We start from the raw sequence: 17,677 nt of genomic DNA on the forward strand, positions 1-17,677 counted from the left end.
GCCACACATCCACAAATGCAGCAGCATTCATTATTTCAAAATAGGCATAGAGCTATCACGTGCTACTCTCAAGTAACTTTGTGGCTGGCACACGATGAGCAATAAAATCAATTATTAACTATTTATCGTCAATTATATGATATATTTAGAATATGTTTGGGGGTATGGGTGAGGGTCAATTTCATGATTTTCAGGGATTGGGGGGCGGGGGGCAATTATTTATAATAAACCTAACAAATGCATAATCCTGACAGAGAAAAGTGATAATTTTTTTGTGTCGCCTACTGACATGCTTTTACTTAAGTACAGTTTAAAATTATGGCCTGTATATCGCTCATTATTATTCATTCATCCATCCATTAGGAAGAAAAGTCAAACGTCACCGCGCTACACTGGGAGCTCAGCTGTCTCAAGTGATGACCGATCAACGCATCAACGCGTGATTGGTCAACTCAACAACAGATGTCACTAGCAAGCCAATCAGCTGCGATTCCGATGAGACATTGACCAATCAGGTGGCCGCTCTCGGCTCACTGTTTAAGCGAGCGTGAGCGAGCGTTGTGAGGGGCAGCGGCTGGTAGCGGGTGAACTCGACGTATGTCTGCAACCGCCATTAAAAACGACGAAGAAGAGTGTCAGAATTCTACCTGACAACGGCAATGAACTTAATTCTGATTGGTTATTTTCTTTTCCACGAAGTGAAAGTCGTTTCGAGCTTCCTGTGACGGCTGCTTTGATCTCACACAGTCAACCACGACACCCGCCGATAACCCGGACGACATTGCACTATATGTATTCTCTCCATACACACAGAATATAAACTGAGTGGTGCTTTATTGTCATCACGTATTACAACCCTCCACCCCCTTCCTCAAATTTCTGAGGCGGCGCTGCCTCCGCTGACGGAGCCGCGTTTACGTTGGAGGGTGGGGTGACTCAGCCGGAAAGAAGCCTTTCTCTTTTTTTTTTTCTTCCTCTCTCTCCACTTTATCACCTTGTTGTAAGTAACCTGCGGGAGGCAGCGCACTGGTGAGTCCCGTTCACTTTGCTGAACAATTTCACTCTGTGGTTTTGTGTTTGAAAACCTGTAACATGATGTGGACACGCTAAAAGAAAAAGAAAAAAAAAAAAACCCGGAGCGTGTTGACGTGGTAGTCGCCGGTCCGCCGTACGGTGCTGCTCCCCCGGGTCAGGGCGCACAGTGTCGCCGGTCAGTGTCGGCAGCGGGAGCACGGTCAGCTCCTTGGAACTTGGCGGGTTTCCCTTTGCGAGATGTTCCGCGAGTAACGGCTGTTCACACACTGTTCTCCTGCTTCAGCACTGTTTGGCTGTAGTAGCATGTTGTGTTCTACACCCCATTGTTTCTGTCATGTCTAGCATGTGGCAGAGTTAGCTCCATTCACTGCAGCTAGCTAACTCGGATTTACTTAAAAAATGCACAGATAATAGCAAGGCTTGCTAACACACACACACACACACACACACACACACACACACACACACACACACACTAGCTTAAAACTATTAATGGGGGGGTGACCACACCTCACCTCTCCTCTCCCTTGTGTTTTATCTTTTATCAAACATGTCCATTTTTAAATTGAACAGTAAAGCTGTACTCTCCACTGCACGATGTGATTGATCAGTGATGGTCCTCACGTTATGTTCAGGTTTGGGCCCCCTCCCCCCCTCAGTTCCTACCTAACCTTTCTATCTATACTATTTTGCCCCATGAACAGTTATATGATATTACAACCGGTCCCACCTGCAACTCACGGTAACAGTGACCTCTTGGCTATTTTTTGAATGCTGGATATGCTGGGGTGGAGGTGACACCTTCTTATCCACCCACTGGAGGACCCAGGTCACTGGTGAGATATGGCTGGAGCGAGTGCAAGCACAGCTCTGCCTCTCCTCTAATGGACGGAGCTTTGCATTAGCAGGCTGTAAAACATCATATCACGTGCAGACATTGCCAACATGTTACCCCCCACACCATCACACCGCCCGACAGCAAGCACCATTGAGATAAGCAAAACAAAGCAAGCAACTGTTTGCTAGATTTTGTTGTCTTGCCTGCCATGTTCCCGGGCTCCCACTCACTTGAGTCATTGTTGAATTTCGAGCCTGTACATTTACCGGCATGAAGAAATCGATTCCACTCCGTAGAAGTTCAGAAACCACATGTGAACATGTGTTTGAAACAGGCCATGCATGCTGCGCCTCTCTGGTGACCATTTAGGGGACTTCAGATTGGAAAGTTGCAAGTTAAATTCAGTGACAACCTGGCTGTAGCTTTTCCACCCAACCTGGCGGTGACACACTCATGTCAACAAGCATACTGCACTGAAGTTCGACCATGTCATGCTGTTGCCGCTTGCCGTCCGATACAAAGAGGACAGCCGTGCTTGCTGTAGCACGATTGTGATGAGACCAACATGCGGCAGTTGTCACTTTGCCTTCAGCATTACTGTAGTGGACATGTAGTACTGCATGCTATGCTTTTGGTTCGTAGTGATGTTGGCCATTTAATGAGATTAGCACCTGGTCGTTTGGCTCTGCAGGAATTTGTGTAAAGACTTAAGTACTTTTAGCCTAGTAGAGTAAGGGGGGGGGTATATTTCCCTCCAGACTGACTGCAATGCATTTTGTCCATTCCCTTGATTTATTTCCTATGTCCTTAAATAACACTAAAAAAAAATAAAAATAAATGGACATTTCAGCATGGAGGTGAATTACTGCTGTCACAGTCAAAGGTGTTATCAGCAGGGCCGTACTGTACACCCTCTTTGCTGACATGTGACTTGTAAAAGCTCCTGTGTTTTGGTTAAATATAAATAGATGAGACTGGTGACCACTGTAAACACTGTTGGAATTTGGAACATGCTTTTTAACGTCATTGAAACAAGGCTTTACTGGAAATCCTGTGTTATTTAACAGAAGTTTACTCTATTAAACCTTTGTCTATGTGGATATAATCATGCTAGATCAATAGTATTGGTTAAAATAAATGATAGTTGATTTGCTATATTTATCCTTGTAGGATTTATCAGAGATCAGGTTTTTTTTTTTTAATTCTGCACGTGTCTATGTGAAAAAGTTTATAAATGTGATGTCAACTTTGGCCTGATGGTGGCACTAGAGGTTTAGTTAGAAACCAAGTGAGTACACAACGTGCTGATCAAGAGTTGTCAGGGCATTTTACAATCTTTAACTAGTGTTAAAAGCAGAAATTGACAGAAATGGCAATTTAATTCCTTATTTTGACAGAAAATAATAATCATTCCTGGCAACTGGAGGTTGCACATTGGATTATTAAAAGGCAGCCTGTTAAAGGCTTCCAGATGAACCCAATACAGTTTTGTTCAACAAAACAATCTGTTAATAACTCATCTTCAAACACACACACCCCCCCCCCCCCCCCCCCCCCCCCCCCCCCCCCCCAAAAAAAAAAAAGGAGAAACACTGATGACGCATGAAAACGTTTGAGCAATACCGGCCAATATTTGAGCTGACCTTTTGACTGACGTGGATGCTACATGGATTGTTGTATTGATCTCAATGTTTTAAGATAAACATAGCTGATATAGGACTAAAGGAATTATATCTACCCAAAACTGGGTTACCTTTCAATTGAAAAGCCAAAAAGTCACCGGAAGAATAAGCAAATCAGCTGGGGGGGAATCAAGGCAGTAAAACAACATTACAGAACAGTAGAAATCTTTAACTCTTTGGTCTACTGCTTTTGCAAAGGCTATTGTGTTGGTGGAGTTTGAGGACGTACTTGCATAGAATTCCTGTGTTAAACATCATTGTTGTGTTGTATGAGCTGGTGTTATAGTGCAGTGCTGTTTACAGAGCTGTGACATCAATCCGTTCTCCATCATTCCTGTTGGATACTGTGACCTGCTGGTTCACTTATAGACACTTCTTATCTTTGATTACTAACCATGTGCGAATATCAAAGGTGTCAAATGGACACAAATTATCATTTCAATCACCCCAAAAAAAGTTTCAGCTGAGAATTCATGCTTACAATACATGCATATGAATGAAACAAGGACATATGCTCTGTGTGTAATTGAGAATGGTTTCTCAGCAGTCTCACTCACACACACACACACACACACACACACACACAAAAGCGGCTCAAAGCAACAGATGTGGCAACGTAAACTGGAGATAGCTCAGTGACCACGGGACTGACACTGCCATTGATCCGTGGGGCTTTTTTCACAATTTTGTAATGACTTTTGCAATTACTGCTGTTATTTTATTAAATGATTCATCTGCTGATATTTTCTTGCTTAATCATTTTGGTCCATGAAATTTTATTTTCTGGAGCCTGATACAGATATTCAGTTTACTAACACATAAGCAGTAAATCCTTTAATTTGAGAAGTTTGCCTTGAAAAATTAATCGACTTTAAAAATTGTCAAAATAATTGAGTTTTGATCAACAAATTGCTGCAGGTCTACTATCAACTATCAAAATCCCAAAGAGATGCCGTCATCTGTTAAAAAGGAATCATAAAATCTGAAATTCTTCTGAATCAGTGTATTTGTGGTCAGAAATGATGAAACAAGTAATCAGTCATCAGAATTGATTGAACTGTTGCACTAGTTGCGGCCCGAAAACATTTCCGTAAACAGTTTGTGCGTCTGCAGTTCAATTAATGTGTTTTTATGATGATATGATCTTTAAACCGATGATTGTATAACACCGTACTTAACAAGTCCCTCAGCGAACGATTTATACTTGGTGTAAAAATATTTAATTCATGGTTTATAACACATTATAATGTGCTTGTAAGCCAATCTAAGGACATTTCTAAGTGTTTGTACATCTACATTTTTGTCAACAATTATAAAAATACAGTATAAAGACTATTTACACTTTGTTTTACTATATTGTCCTCAATTATGTTTATACACACCAGCCTCCATTTAATACATTAACAAACACTAACATCTGCTTACATCTACACTGATTGCTTCTAATCTTTTTTTTTCATATATAAGAGTAACTGAATGTTTTTGGATTTTGACATATACAGTCCAATGTCCCTATGTATCCTCTATAACATTAATCAAAGAAATGATCAGTAGATTCATCTATACTCAGAGCACCACAATAGATGCAAAATAGGGCGTTTTTAAAGTGAAGTGGTACCATTGATTCATATGGTTAGTGATCAAATCAACATTATATTACATACCGTGTCATCACTGTCATGATGTCTCAGGACCTGCCTGCTTCTTTTTTTAAATTTTAGTGCCACGCAACATTTTGAATACCATCTCAAGATCTGAGGGTGAAACTGGGTGGGCTGCATTTTCCTTTTTTTTTTTTTTTTTTTTTAATCAAATCCATCCTCCCACATTTGATTAAGGGTTATTGTCTCCTGAGCATCCGATGAGTGGCCTCGCCCCAAAAACCAGCCACCACAACAAAAGCAACCGTCGCACAGTTGCTGTGCATGTCAAAGGCGACGAGCACGAAGCACCACGCATTGATCTGACCGGTGATGAGGCTCGTTTAGATCCCCAGTGATCAATGTGATGTGGTGGACTGAAATAACCCACCCTACGGAGCAGGCGGCCCGGCCCCGCGGTCACGTGGTGCAGGCTGCAGCGACGTCACTCGGCCAGAGATTTGTGAAGAACAGGCAGACGGAGGCAGAGAGCTCCGGAGGTGCGGCACTTTTCTTAGCATTCGCATCGTCCCTGTCGTTTGTTGGCCCTTTTTTTTTTTCTTGTTTTCCTCTCACGGCCTGACGGAGAACAGAGTCTCTGTTCGACATCTTTGGACACGCAAATGCCCGGTCCCACCCAAGCCCTTTCCCCAAATGGAGAGAATAACAACGACATCGTCCCGGACAACGGAACCAACATCATTCCTTACAGGAAAAACACGGTGCGGGGAGAGCGCGCCTACAGGTAAACCCGCGTACCACCGCGTTCGATGCCGTGTTGGGGGGGGGGGGGTCGTTAAAACAAGACACTGGTGCAGACACAAGCCTGCACGCTGGCCTCCTCCTCGACGTCGGTCGGGTTTTCGCTTTGCAGCCATCCGCCGACACCCCCCTCCTCCTCCCCTCCACCCCGTTGTCTCCCAGTCTCCTCTCACGTTAGCTCCGAGATCGCGGCGTCAATCGCGAGGCGCGTCGCACTCGGGACGTGTCGTTGGCAGATGGATAATGTTGTCAAGTGAATCGCCACAGGCAGATTTTTCTCTCTTTTTTTGGGGACGGGGGGACGTTTGATTGAATCGGTGTGGCTCTCGTCAAATGACAGGAGTGCCGCCGCCCCTGCTGCTGCTGCTGCTGCTGCTGCTCTTCTTCTTCTTCTTCTGCTGCTGCTGCTGCTGCTGCTCTTCTTCTTCTTCTTCTTCTGCTGCTCTTCGTCTTCTTCTTCTTCTTCTTCTTTTGCTGCTGCTGCTACAGCTAAAATATTCCCATCGTGCCATGACACCTCGCAGCTACTCTCGCCTCGGATCAGTGTTAACGGACGTATGATTTGAATGTGTGAACCCCTCTTTACCTGCCACACGAGCCCCGGTTCTCCCCCCCGGACCCAGGCACCAGCCCTGCCCCGGTTGGCTGCCCCTGCCCCGGCTAACAAAGCATGCTAGCAGCAGCAGCAGCAGCAGCGCTACTACATACATCCGCTTTGTTGACATGGGATCCTCTGTCCCAGTTTCCTTCCTTCCCTCTCAGAGAAGCAGTGGGCCGAGGTTCTGCCCCTGCTGCTGCTACTGCTGCTGCCAGAGCCCACGTTTAATGATGAGAGGGGTTGTTATTATTATCCTGCACATACCACAGTGTCTGCTAGTGGACGACGATGATTTAGCAAGATTAAATGCCATATTAGTTGCTACCATAATCCAATAAGAGGGGTGTTTTTAATGCTGCTGCACCCTGTCACTGAAAGTAGACTGAAATCAGTCAGGGCAAAATCAACCCCCCTTTTCTTTTCTTTTTTTAGAGAGGAGGACTGCAAATTGTTTTAATTCAAATCATGGATATTACTGATCGCAATTGTGCAATTAATCCGATCTTCAACAAGGTTTTTATCAAAACTCTTTTAAAGACGTTGTGGATTCAGGCAGTGAATGAAATTGTAAACATTGTTGCCCTGGGACCCAAAAAAAGCCACAGTTGATGCAAGTCGATAAATTGCACCAATCAGACATTGCAACAGCTTTTTATTTACCATGCAGGTAAAATCAATCAAAAGGACACAGGCACAAATACTCGTCCGCCCAGATATTGATAACACAAGGGTTATATCACCAATCTGTGTTCCCTGTGCAAAGGAGATTTGTGTTTTCAAGTACTGGGCTAAAATTGTTCTGCAAAAGGAGATAAAATGAGTTGAATGTATGGGAAAAACAGGTGCAACATAAGAAACTTGGTGACTCATTTTACACCGTTGTGCATCTTAGGGTTAGTTGTTAAGTTTGTTATTGTCAAAGGGAATTTTGTTCTTATTGGAGCTACTCTTTACCTGATAATGTATGAATGACTCTGTGGAGGCCCTGAGAGAAGGTGGGATCCATTCAAATAGTGGGTACTGGTACTGTGACATTCAGGAATCAGGGGTCTACTGTTTTATGTCAGTGTGGTCATGTGAATAGATGCTAAAGCTCATTGCACGGTGTTTTCTTGCTCTGTGGCTTCCAGTGTCGAAGGTTAAACTGAGCACTTTTATTAAAATGACCGCTGAATGTGATATAACCTGATTCCTAAGTTGTTTTACAGCCAGTCAGTGTAAAGTACTTGCTGTTGCTGTATTTTCCCAGAATGTTTTATTTGTTCACCCATCTTGTTGCATTGCTTTCTGTGTCTGAGTGTTACTGTTTTTCTGTTGCAGTTGGGGGATGGCGGTCAACGTATATTCTACCTCAATAACCCAGGAGACTATGAGCAGGCATGACATCACTGCCTGGGTTAACGATATTCTCTGTCTAAACTATACGAAAGTGGAGCAGCTCTCCTCAGGTGAGAACAGAATGAAAACCCTCTTTTTCTCTCTCTCTCTTAATCTTATCCTCTTCCCTCTCCTTGCTTTGCATGTTTCCAAAGAGGCTGTTCAAGATGGGGTCCATGCTTTTTTTGTGTGTAAGTTGGCAGTTAAAGCAACTTGTGGAAACAAGCTCACCTCTCCCTTGCACAGAGTTGTCTATAAATAAACTTGTAGCCTGCCATGTTCTCCCGCTGTGACCATGTAATCCACTTTCTGTCACTCTGCAAACAGATTTACACACTGACACCGGTTTAGATGTAGGCTCCTTTTTAATGTAGATTACTTCTGTGCTCTCTGGGTGGATTAATCCAATAGATTTCAGTTGCCCACAACCAGGTGGAGCTGGGCCCTGTTTTTATGTTTCGCTTTTTTTTTCTTCAAATGAATAAATGTTTTAATAGGCTTCGGTTATTATTAGCTGTGCTACTAAGAACATGCATTAATAGTTTTCTGTTTAAGGAAACAAGGTCAACAGTCTGGACACGTAAAAGGCTTCCAGGCGCTTTGTTATTCCAGGGGATTGTTGTCATGCTATGACAGACGGACTTGATAAACCCTAGCCTGTAGCTGGGGTCAGTGGACTGTAGCTCATACACTCACCCAACATTTTATCATGTCTTTAGGGGCTGCCTATTGCCAGTTCATGGATCTGCTCTTCCCTGGCTGCATCAGTCTTAAGAAGGTGAAGTTCCAAGCTAAATTGGAGCACGAGTACATTCACAATTTCAAACTGTTACAGGCATCCTTCAAAAGAGTGAACGTGGACAAGGTGGGTGTTGTAAACCTTACTTTTATCTTGTTCCAGTCGTCTGCAGTATCGTACCGTCATCATCATCATATGACTCTTTTCCTGCTCCTTGATTCAGATTATTCCTGTGGAGAAACTGGTCAAAGGCAGATTTCAGGACAATCTTGATTTCATCCAGTGGTTTAAGAAGTTCTTTGATGCTAATTACGACGGTAAAGAGTATGACCCGGTCACAGCCAGACAGGGTCAGGATGCCATCCCCCCACCGGACCCTGGTGAGCAGATCTTCAACCTGCCAAAGAAGTCCCACCAGGCAGCCAGCTCCCCTACTGCAGGTAAGCTTCAAGTTTGCAACCGATTCATGTTGATTTTATTTGCAGATATTTTGTTCGAAACACTTGGAAACTGTGATATGTTTCAATATCACTGCGCCTGGTCTGAGATACCTGCTCAGACTGGAGTATTCATTTTCATAACAAAACATCTCCATGAAAAGAAATTACACCATGTCACCTGTGTTTTACATGCTTTACGGTGTTGGTCAAGAATTCATTCAGAAATAATAGCAACTGCTCGTCCATCTACGACAAATAATCTTTTTTTATTTTCTTGTAGGAGCATCAAGGTCAAGCTCTACAACCCCCAAGTCCTCAACACCAACATCCCGACCCTCATCTGCCAAAAAGGTCCCTGTTACAACAACTCCTGCCAAGGGGGAGAAAGAACTGGAAGCACAGGTCACACATCTTACCGATCAGGTTTGTTCATGTTTATGGATTCTGAGAGTTGGACAGAAGGGGCGTCTAATTTGATTATCTTTGTGAACCCAACAACAATATATAGAATAGACGAGACTGAGTATGGATGAATTCTTTCAATTTCAGCAGCTCCACACAGCTGGTGTTTAACACAAACAAGGAGGAGCATCAACCTGTAAATACATTAGTTATTACAAGCCAAGACTAGTCAAATTAGTTTTTTAAGAGATTTTATAGGATTTGAGCTTTACAATCAAGCACTTTGGCTTGATTGTAAAGGCAATGGAAAGCAACTCAAGCATGAAAAAATGGATAACAAAATCTGTGCAAAAGAAAAGACACAAGAAAAAGACAAAAGATAATTTAAAATGAAAAAAGATAAAATTTAAAAAAATGATAAGCTTTTACATGATCATTGAAAAAGGTAGCATTTTAAATTTGATTCAAAATTATCGATAATGGGAGAGGACCTGTTGTGGAATGGGAGACTGTTTCCCATTCCACAACATGTAATGGAACCATTCCCCTGTTCCATTGTACATTTTTCTGAAGCTTATTTATTAATCTGATAAACCAATTCTGCCTCTGCTTTCCAATCAGCCTTTTCACTATTGGTACTAACTTCTTGCCCTTTAGAGTTAGCCAGTGTAAAATGTACAACTTGGTTTGCTTATGTAGTGTGACCAGTATTCAGCAAAAAAACTCAATGTGTGGAATTTATAACGATGTGAGGAGACGTACCAACATATGTGAAGCTGTAACCAGCGAATGTGTCACATTTTTGCATGACAAATTACCAAACTGATCGATAGATTATGTAAAAATAATGATGGAGTTGCAGTCCATAGAATAATCAATAGAGCAATGCATTGTTTCAGCACCACTCAGGACTACTCCACTCTGGTCACATGATTTTTGCACTTTATAGACAACATGATTTTATTATCAGGACTGAATATCAGAAGGTATTAAAAACAAAAATAAACTGACTTCCCTGCAAAAGAAACTATTTATAGTTCTAATCTATTTATACTGAGCCGATATATTCTCTTCAGTGGCAAAAGCTTGTTGAGAGGATTACATTTGTCTGAGTTTTCTTAAAAAAAAGAAGGGGGAAAATGACTTGTTCGACTCCGAGCACAGTAAACAGTTAAACTGTATTAACAATATGAATTGTGAATGAAATGGAAGGGTCCTCATAATTTCTGGTTATTGTTAATGTTTAATGCACTCGTTACCAAAGCTATCCTATTTTAGGAATTTTTTACAGATTAACATCAATTGTTATAGTAACAAAAGATGCTCTCCACCAAAGATTACAGAGGACTTCGCCTCAACTGTGCTTAGACTGAAGTGCAGTGTGAGCGCAGGCCAGCAGGGGAAGTGGGGAGGGATGGCAATACTTCAGCACTATGGCAGTCGGTTGGAGCCCAGTGGAAACACTATAACAGTTACACAATAGTTAAATCTAATTTCTGCTCAATTTAATTAATTAATTTCAAATCCATGATTTGTTTGAGTCCTTCAACGTGCAGTAGTTTGTTAGAAGGCATCGCGCATCAGTTTAAGCCGTGCGTTTTTCTTCTCTATAAAATATCCAGTTGATCTTGTGACTGGGTTGCCTTCTTACCACAGTCAACACAGTAATGCTTGCTTTTATACTGAAGCTAATAATAATGTTATGAATTCAATTTTTTTGCAGGTGGACACATTAAAGTTGGCACTGGAAGGGGTGGAAAAAGAGCGGGACTACTACTTCAGCAAGCTGCGAGAGGTGGAGCTGCTGTGCCAGGAACAGGGCGAAGAAAGTGCCCCGTTTGTCGACCGGCTAATGGAGGTCCTTTACGCCTCAGACGAGCAGGTCAGTCTGCGACATTGGATTTATCTGAAAAGGATTCAGAGCAATTGAAGGCTGCTTTTATTTTTATTTATTTTTTTATTACCATGATAAAGTTTCTGCAGCAGTGTACACCAGTAAAATGTATGATTGCTATGCCAATCATGTGGAAATGATTGTGTGGTTGAAAGAGATAAGAAAACATTCTTTGTGAGTAATCACATGTTTGCCTCAAACTACACTGAGTGTCCGTGTCCCTTTTTTGCTTCTTTCTTCTAGGAGAGTGTGGAGCTGGCTGCTGGTGACGGACAGGAAGTGGACCAGCAAGCGCACGAGGAGGCACCAGATGATCAGCAGGAGGAACAGGATGAATACTGACTGCCATCAACCCTCACTTGCAGTCACACCCCTCTTTTTAATATGTGAGAACTGTTAAAAGGATTTTTAATTTTTCCTCATGGTTTATGTTTTTGTTTTCTCCAAGACTGAGCACATGAAGCAACCTCCTGAATAGAAGCCCCATCACAGTTTTTACCAATTTTTTTGTATCCCTCTGCTCACTGTTCAATGTTTTTTGTGACTTTTGCTGAAATGCTGTGGGAGGTTTGTGGTGACGACCTCCACCAGCAGACAAGCTCAGACCATCACAGAAGTTTCCGAGGACTGTGTGCGTGGAAGAGTCAATTCAAATCCTGCGGTAGATGTGATGAAATGCTGAAGTTTAGACGGGTAACTCTTACCTGTCCGTGCAAGTGTTAACCGCCCAGCTTCTGTTCTTCTTCATTTCATGTTGTTTTTATTTTGCATATCAACAATATTAATCACAAGAATTGCAATAAGCAAGGCCCTGAAAGGGCTAGTAGTAGCTCTTATTTAACCTCCTTCCACATGTTGCACTGACATTTGACTCTGTATTGGACAATCTGTCCATAGACCCTAACCATATTTATTATTGCAAAGCCTTAGGTATAGTGCAAGACTCTTAATTACATCCTCGTGAAGGAGGACGTCACAGTCGACGAATTGTGAATAAAATGTAGTATAAAGCCAATTTATGACCGTTTGACAGCTATCCTCACAAATTCCAACATTTCAGATAATCGGTGTGCTCCACAGTGTACAGTACGTTCCTCACACCGTACAAGGTGGTTTGGTATTAGAATTTACTTGGTATGCCATAAACATAGGTAAGGATAAAGAAGAAGAACATTATTGTGGACTAGTCTTACTTAAATGCAGCATTTTAATTTTTAAACCTCAGCTGGAACCTGTGGTCTGTTCAGATTTCAGCCGTTTTTTTTAACCACAGGTCTTAGGGAGATGAGTCTGTTCACTGAGTAATTTGCCATGCTATATTCCAGTAAGTACATTGTATACCCCTTCTTAATATTGCATTTACTAATATTGAACTGGGCAGTGCACCATAATGCTTTAGTCATATATTATTGTGTAAATGAAAAGGAATGTAAACTTGTACTGTCAATAATTAATGAATGGTAAATGTTTTTTTTCATGTCCCACTCATTATGCATTCCCCAAAAACGTGTTGCATGTTTGCATTTTATTTGTGAATAACTTGACCTGCTTTTTACATATTTAATAAAAAAAAAAAGTACTTTAAGTGAGCTTTTGTATGTTTACCTGCTATTTGAAAGATGTTGAGATTCGGATGGATTTGCTGTAATAAAATTACGTTTTGAGTCCACGTAAGGGTTGTCGTGTCACTCCAGACAGTCAAGTTCACAAAAACAACTGCACTCTAACTTTACTTAAGTTAAATACTAAAGCTTTCCCATGCACAAGTGATATTTGTTTTTGTATTGGGTTAATAATGACGTATCAACATTTAAATGGAATTTTAATGCAGCAGGTGAAATGATGTTTTTATGCAAAATTTTAATCTGAAAACTCAGATAAATACATAGTAGACTGTTGAATATTTCCATGTAAATTGCAGCAGTAAAACACTTAACATTTACACACTGTATTTCAGTGAAATATAAGATAGCTGCATTCAAAAATCTCAAGTCTTTTTCTGCTTTATACTTATGCTACATTTAAAAGAGAAATGTTGTGCTTGGCTACATTATATTGTGTCATAGTTTTACTTTGCAGATTCTCACTATCAACAAATTATCATGATACACTAACATACTCAAGATTATCTAAAGTACTTAAGATTATCTTTTTACTTTGAGTAACTTACTGTAAAATTATGCCTACATGTTAATAGGTCAATGATTAATAATGCAATGAACATAAGAAAAACACTCACCGGTTATTTTACTTTTACTTGACTAAAGTTTAACTTGTAACAAACTATTTCACAGCAGAGATGCAAGTAAAGACGAGTTATAAAGAGACAGAAGATAGACAAAGTCAAGTGAAGTAGACACTGGTCGTGTCTGTGGTTATTAACTGTTACTGGAGGCTGCTGGCTGTTGTTGTGAAAGGGACGCCTGTGATACGGAGAGGCCGCCCGGCTCCGGGAACACGTTGTTGAATAATCAAACACACCCCCTTTGCGATTGAGCAACCGCTGCAAGTCGGTGCTCCGCGTCAGTTCGCTTCATGCCCAAACAAAGGAAGTACAACACCGACAAACCGCTTCTTAGCAACAATGGGTTAATGGAGCAGAGTTGTGCATCTGCCGTGTGAACAACTGCAGTGGTCTAAACCTTCTCTATTTTGCCGCCATGTCTTCCAGAAAGGTAAGGAGCCCGCCTGCTAGCTACAGAGCTAGCATTGACCAACTCGCTAGCCACGTATCCAAAGTGGCTAGTTCGCTTTAGCAACACCTGTTGTCCGCCCCCGCTCGCCCACAGCTGAGCGGAGTTAGTTCCCCTTGTCAGACTGCATTATCACACTGTACGTTTTTTATAAAACGTATAGTTGAATTACTAAGAATCACAGCACAGCAACTCAACTGCTGTTTGCAATTCATCTGTAGTGAGTGCACCCCGGTGAAAATGACCGTCGCAGTCAGCATCAGTTGGAGCCGGAGTTTCTCAAAACAACCGTTTTTCATTCACACGTTTGAACCACAGGTTTGAACCTGGCACATGTTAATATTGTTTTGCTTTTGCCTCCACGCCCCATAGCGCCAAAGGCACTGCAGGGATCTACGGTGCGTGTCCTTTCCGGATGACGTGGGAAGTGGCGTCCCAGGAGGGAGGAGGGAGCCTTCATCGCTCTCATCCGCCAGGAGCTGGGAGAAGTGTGGGGACAGCTTTCTGGACTCCCCGGTGATGACAAAGGTTGATTGACAGTTCGGTGCTTTTTGGTGACTGTGCAGATCCTTAAAAAAGTCTTGTAAAACTGTGCATGTGCTGCCTGCTGTGGTCGGTAACCTTCACATAACACTTGGGAAACTGATTCCCATAATGGCTAAGGGTGGTAATGAGCAATCCACCAATTGACTGGCGTTCAACTGGGTCATGGGTAGGTTATTATACAAAGGGTATAGATGAGTAAAAAGCCCCCTGCCTCTCCTATGGAGGACCCCAAGACTCAGACAGACAAAATAACGACACAGGAAGTAATTTTGTTGTAGTTGTTTTGTGTCTTTGAGCGGTACCCTTTTTATTTTTTAAACAAGAAATGCTATGTCACTAAATACAGAGGCTCCCAGGGGCCCTTTTGCCCAATACACCTGTTCAGTAATCCATACAATAACTGAGTCATTACATTACGAGGAATTATTGTTATAAGAATCTATGTCCGTAATCGCTGGCCTTAGTATTTGTTTCCAAATAATTCTTTGACCAGTATGACTGAAAGTGGTTTTAAATTGCACTCTGTGCTGTAGTAAACAGTGTTCAATTTAATTTGTTGAACTCTGCAGAAACACTGTTAAATCAATCCCCCTGTTGCTCAGATTATCATTGTTGGTGTTGATTAGTTTTTGTTCTTATTGCAGAGCCTCAAGTCATCAGGAAGAAAACTGTCCGCCATAAGAAAGTTGGCACAGGGCCCTTTAGGTAAGATGTGGTTCAGACTAATCACTGTATACAACACAGCAGTGATTAGGCAATGTAGTGATATGCAATAGGATATTATCATATTTCATCATTTTGATCATTGAGTTTCTAATTTAGGTACAACATTTTAGACTGAATGAAAGCTAAACATTTACCCCCCTATGTATGTGTTTGCCCAGTGCAGACCGATGCCGTTCGCAGTAATGAGGACCCGGTGCACATCACGTGGAGCTCCAGTGGCAGTGAACAATCCGACGATGAGGCCCAGAGGCAGCATCTCTCCGGAGTAGCTGCACTGCAGCAGCAACGCCCTCATAGACCAGTGAGACCTGTGGCTCCCATTCAGTCTTACACCAGAGAACTCAGCCCCGATAAAGGTACTTTGAATCAGACCAGGTGCAGTAACTTCAGGACATCTTATCACCTTGAGGTTGTCTGGCAGCCTTTTGGGTTTTGACTGGATTAAACAAATGAGATTCTACGTGTTAATTTTGGAGCATTACAGGTGCTGGTAGTTGATAACAGCTGAACAGTCTGGATTCACACTTTTCTTTTCTTCTTTTCTTTCTCTCTCTGTCTTCAGATGACCTTCCCGTTATAGACACTGACAGTGATCTGGATGAGTCTGAGGAGGATGTTGAAAAGGACAGTGGGCAACAAATCTCTGACTGTGAGTCAAATTCCACTGAAGAACAGCCAACAGACTTTCTGCCTAAACCTACAAATGTGAGTGAACTACTCTTGTTCTGATAGATGATCAAAGTTAGGGTCTTATGAATCAGCTTCTACGTCTGATGCCCATTGGTCTATTAGTAATATAACATGGCCTTTTTCTCAATGTCGTCCCAATGGTGTTGTTTGTATTAAAGGACACTAGGTGGGGCCATACACTTTCTAGAGCTCGATCCAGCTGATTTTCTCTCTATCCAGCTGATTTATGTTGTTTCAAATTAAAAGTTTTCTGTTAACTGCCAGTGCATGTAGTCATCTACTGAGTATTAGTGTGTCGGTACTTTTCCAGTGAGACAACAGATAATATTCTGTCCGCTAAACCTGATGAGCTTTATCTTTTTAGCTTTAACTTATACTACATCAAAGACTTTGTTAAATTTTTCTTCAATATAATATCAAGTGTTATCTATGGTACGATTGTATTTTAAGTTTTCATGCCATTGTTTTTATTTTGATTTAATTTCTAATAATTGTACCTGGAAACTTAACCATTCCTCCACAAGATGGAGTATTGCCCTCATGTTTTAATGTCCTCAAGTGGCCCCACAGGCTCAAACCAGCAGCTGCACTGAGAACTTTCTAGATTCAAGTTCCAAACATTTTTTTCCTATTTTGATGAAGACAATAGCAGCCTTTGATCCTGTATAATCTAGATGTGTAAAGAATTATATATTTTACCATGTATGGAAGTCAGAACATTGCAGAACTGCAACAAACTTAGCAGACAAAATTAGTTTTATATTGATGTTATGCAAAAAACGCCTCAAATTTGATGATTCCAGCTCCTGAGGTGTGGCAATTAGCTTTTTTTGCCTTAAAATGCATGAAATTGAATATTCTTGGTGTTCGGAAGGTCATGTAAAAACAATACAGTTTAATCAACAAAGAAAAGTATTGCTACAACATGTAACATAATTCATTTGCTATGTACTGTTGTAGTGCACACAGCTCTGCTGTTATTTCATTAGTAATTGTGTTATCTTTGGAGTCAGTCAGCTTCCCTGTACACTGATGACTTTGATTGACTTTTCTTGTCAGAAGTTATACAGGAGCAGTGTTTGTGAAAGGCAGGGCTCGCTTGGTACAAGGAGTGATGGAGGTGTTGAGATCACACTGCACACAAAACAACACGTAATTGATCGCCCAGTTGTGGTCGTATCACTGTCTTAATTGTGCTCCCATTAGAATTCCATTGAAGAAGATATAGTTCTGGTACAGTGCATTGGTGACTCCCCTTATTAAACCCAATTAATCTGTAATGCTATAAAACACAGGATGAATTTAAGTAACCACTAGGTCTTGAGTTTGCAGGCTGTTTGTGGAGAGGAAGCCTGTCGACAGATTAACATCACTCCCGCAGACCCAGCTACTTCCTTTTGTCACCGTTTATTTGCTGCTATCAGCTCTCTGGTGCCAAATATGATTTAAGATATCCTAACAGGAGGCTGGAGGTCAGAGGCCCAATAGAAAGGCAGACTTCAGTTTTTCAAATACTGCCCTGAAATGTATGCATGTGATTTGTTGTTGTTTTTTTGACAGGTGGATTAGTGCATATTCACTAACCAAATTAGCATTTAGCTACCGTATGTAGCAG

The 17,677-nt window shown here is 41.6% G+C and overlaps 2 protein-coding genes across 3 annotated transcripts in view; both read left to right on the forward strand.

Annotated features, from left to right (window-relative positions):
- Positions 1–734: 734 nt before the first annotated feature.
- On the forward strand, positions 735–13,076 carry mapre2 (microtubule-associated protein, RP/EB family, member 2). Of its 2 annotated transcripts, XM_035634676.2 has the most exons (8): positions 735–1,029; positions 5,394–5,940; positions 7,876–8,003; positions 8,652–8,797; positions 8,895–9,111; positions 9,392–9,534; positions 11,237–11,395; positions 11,651–13,076. In XM_035634676.2, exons 2-8 carry the CDS (start codon positions 5,819–5,821, stop codon positions 11,747–11,749), a joined length of 1,014 nt encoding a protein of 337 aa, XP_035490569.1. In that variant the 5' UTR covers positions 735–1,029; positions 5,394–5,818; the 3' UTR covers positions 11,750–13,076. The 2 variants fall into 2 exon arrangements, with proteins under 2 accessions (XP_035490569.1, XP_035490570.1); XM_035634677.2 differs by lacking the exon at positions 5,394–5,940 and having other exon boundaries at positions 737–1,029.
- Positions 13,077–13,880: 804 nt separating this feature from the next.
- Positions 13,881–17,677, forward strand: part of spidr (scaffold protein involved in DNA repair) — a 30,860-nt gene continuing 27,063 nt past the window's right edge. Inside the window, exons 1-5 of the mRNA XM_035634112.2 lie at positions 13,881–14,082; positions 14,473–14,628; positions 15,291–15,351; positions 15,531–15,728; positions 15,935–16,077. Of these exons, the coding sequence (XP_035490005.2) occupies positions 14,068–14,082; positions 14,473–14,628; positions 15,291–15,351; positions 15,531–15,728; positions 15,935–16,077 (573 nt within the window). The 5' untranslated portion in view covers positions 13,881–14,067. The remainder of the gene's footprint in view (positions 14,083–14,472; positions 14,629–15,290; positions 15,352–15,530; positions 15,729–15,934; positions 16,078–17,677) is intronic.

This window comes from Scophthalmus maximus, chromosome 5, assembly GCF_022379125.1.
Source record: "Scophthalmus maximus strain ysfricsl-2021 chromosome 5, ASM2237912v1, whole genome shotgun sequence".
Lineage (NCBI taxonomy): Eukaryota > Metazoa > Chordata > Actinopteri > Pleuronectiformes > Scophthalmidae > Scophthalmus > Scophthalmus maximus.

Coding starts and splice junctions, on each gene's coding strand:
- mapre2 (XM_035634676.2), top strand. CDS start 5,819: ATGCCCGGTCCCACCCAAGCCCTTTCCCCAAATGGAGAGAATAACAAC. Junction 8,004..8,651: donor AGTGGAGCAGCTCTCCTCAG/GTGAGAACAGAA, acceptor TCATGTCTTTAG/GGGCTGCCTATTGCCAGTTC. Junction 9,112..9,391: donor AGCCAGCTCCCCTACTGCAG/GTAAGCTTCAAG, acceptor ATTTTCTTGTAG/GAGCATCAAGGTCAAGCTCT.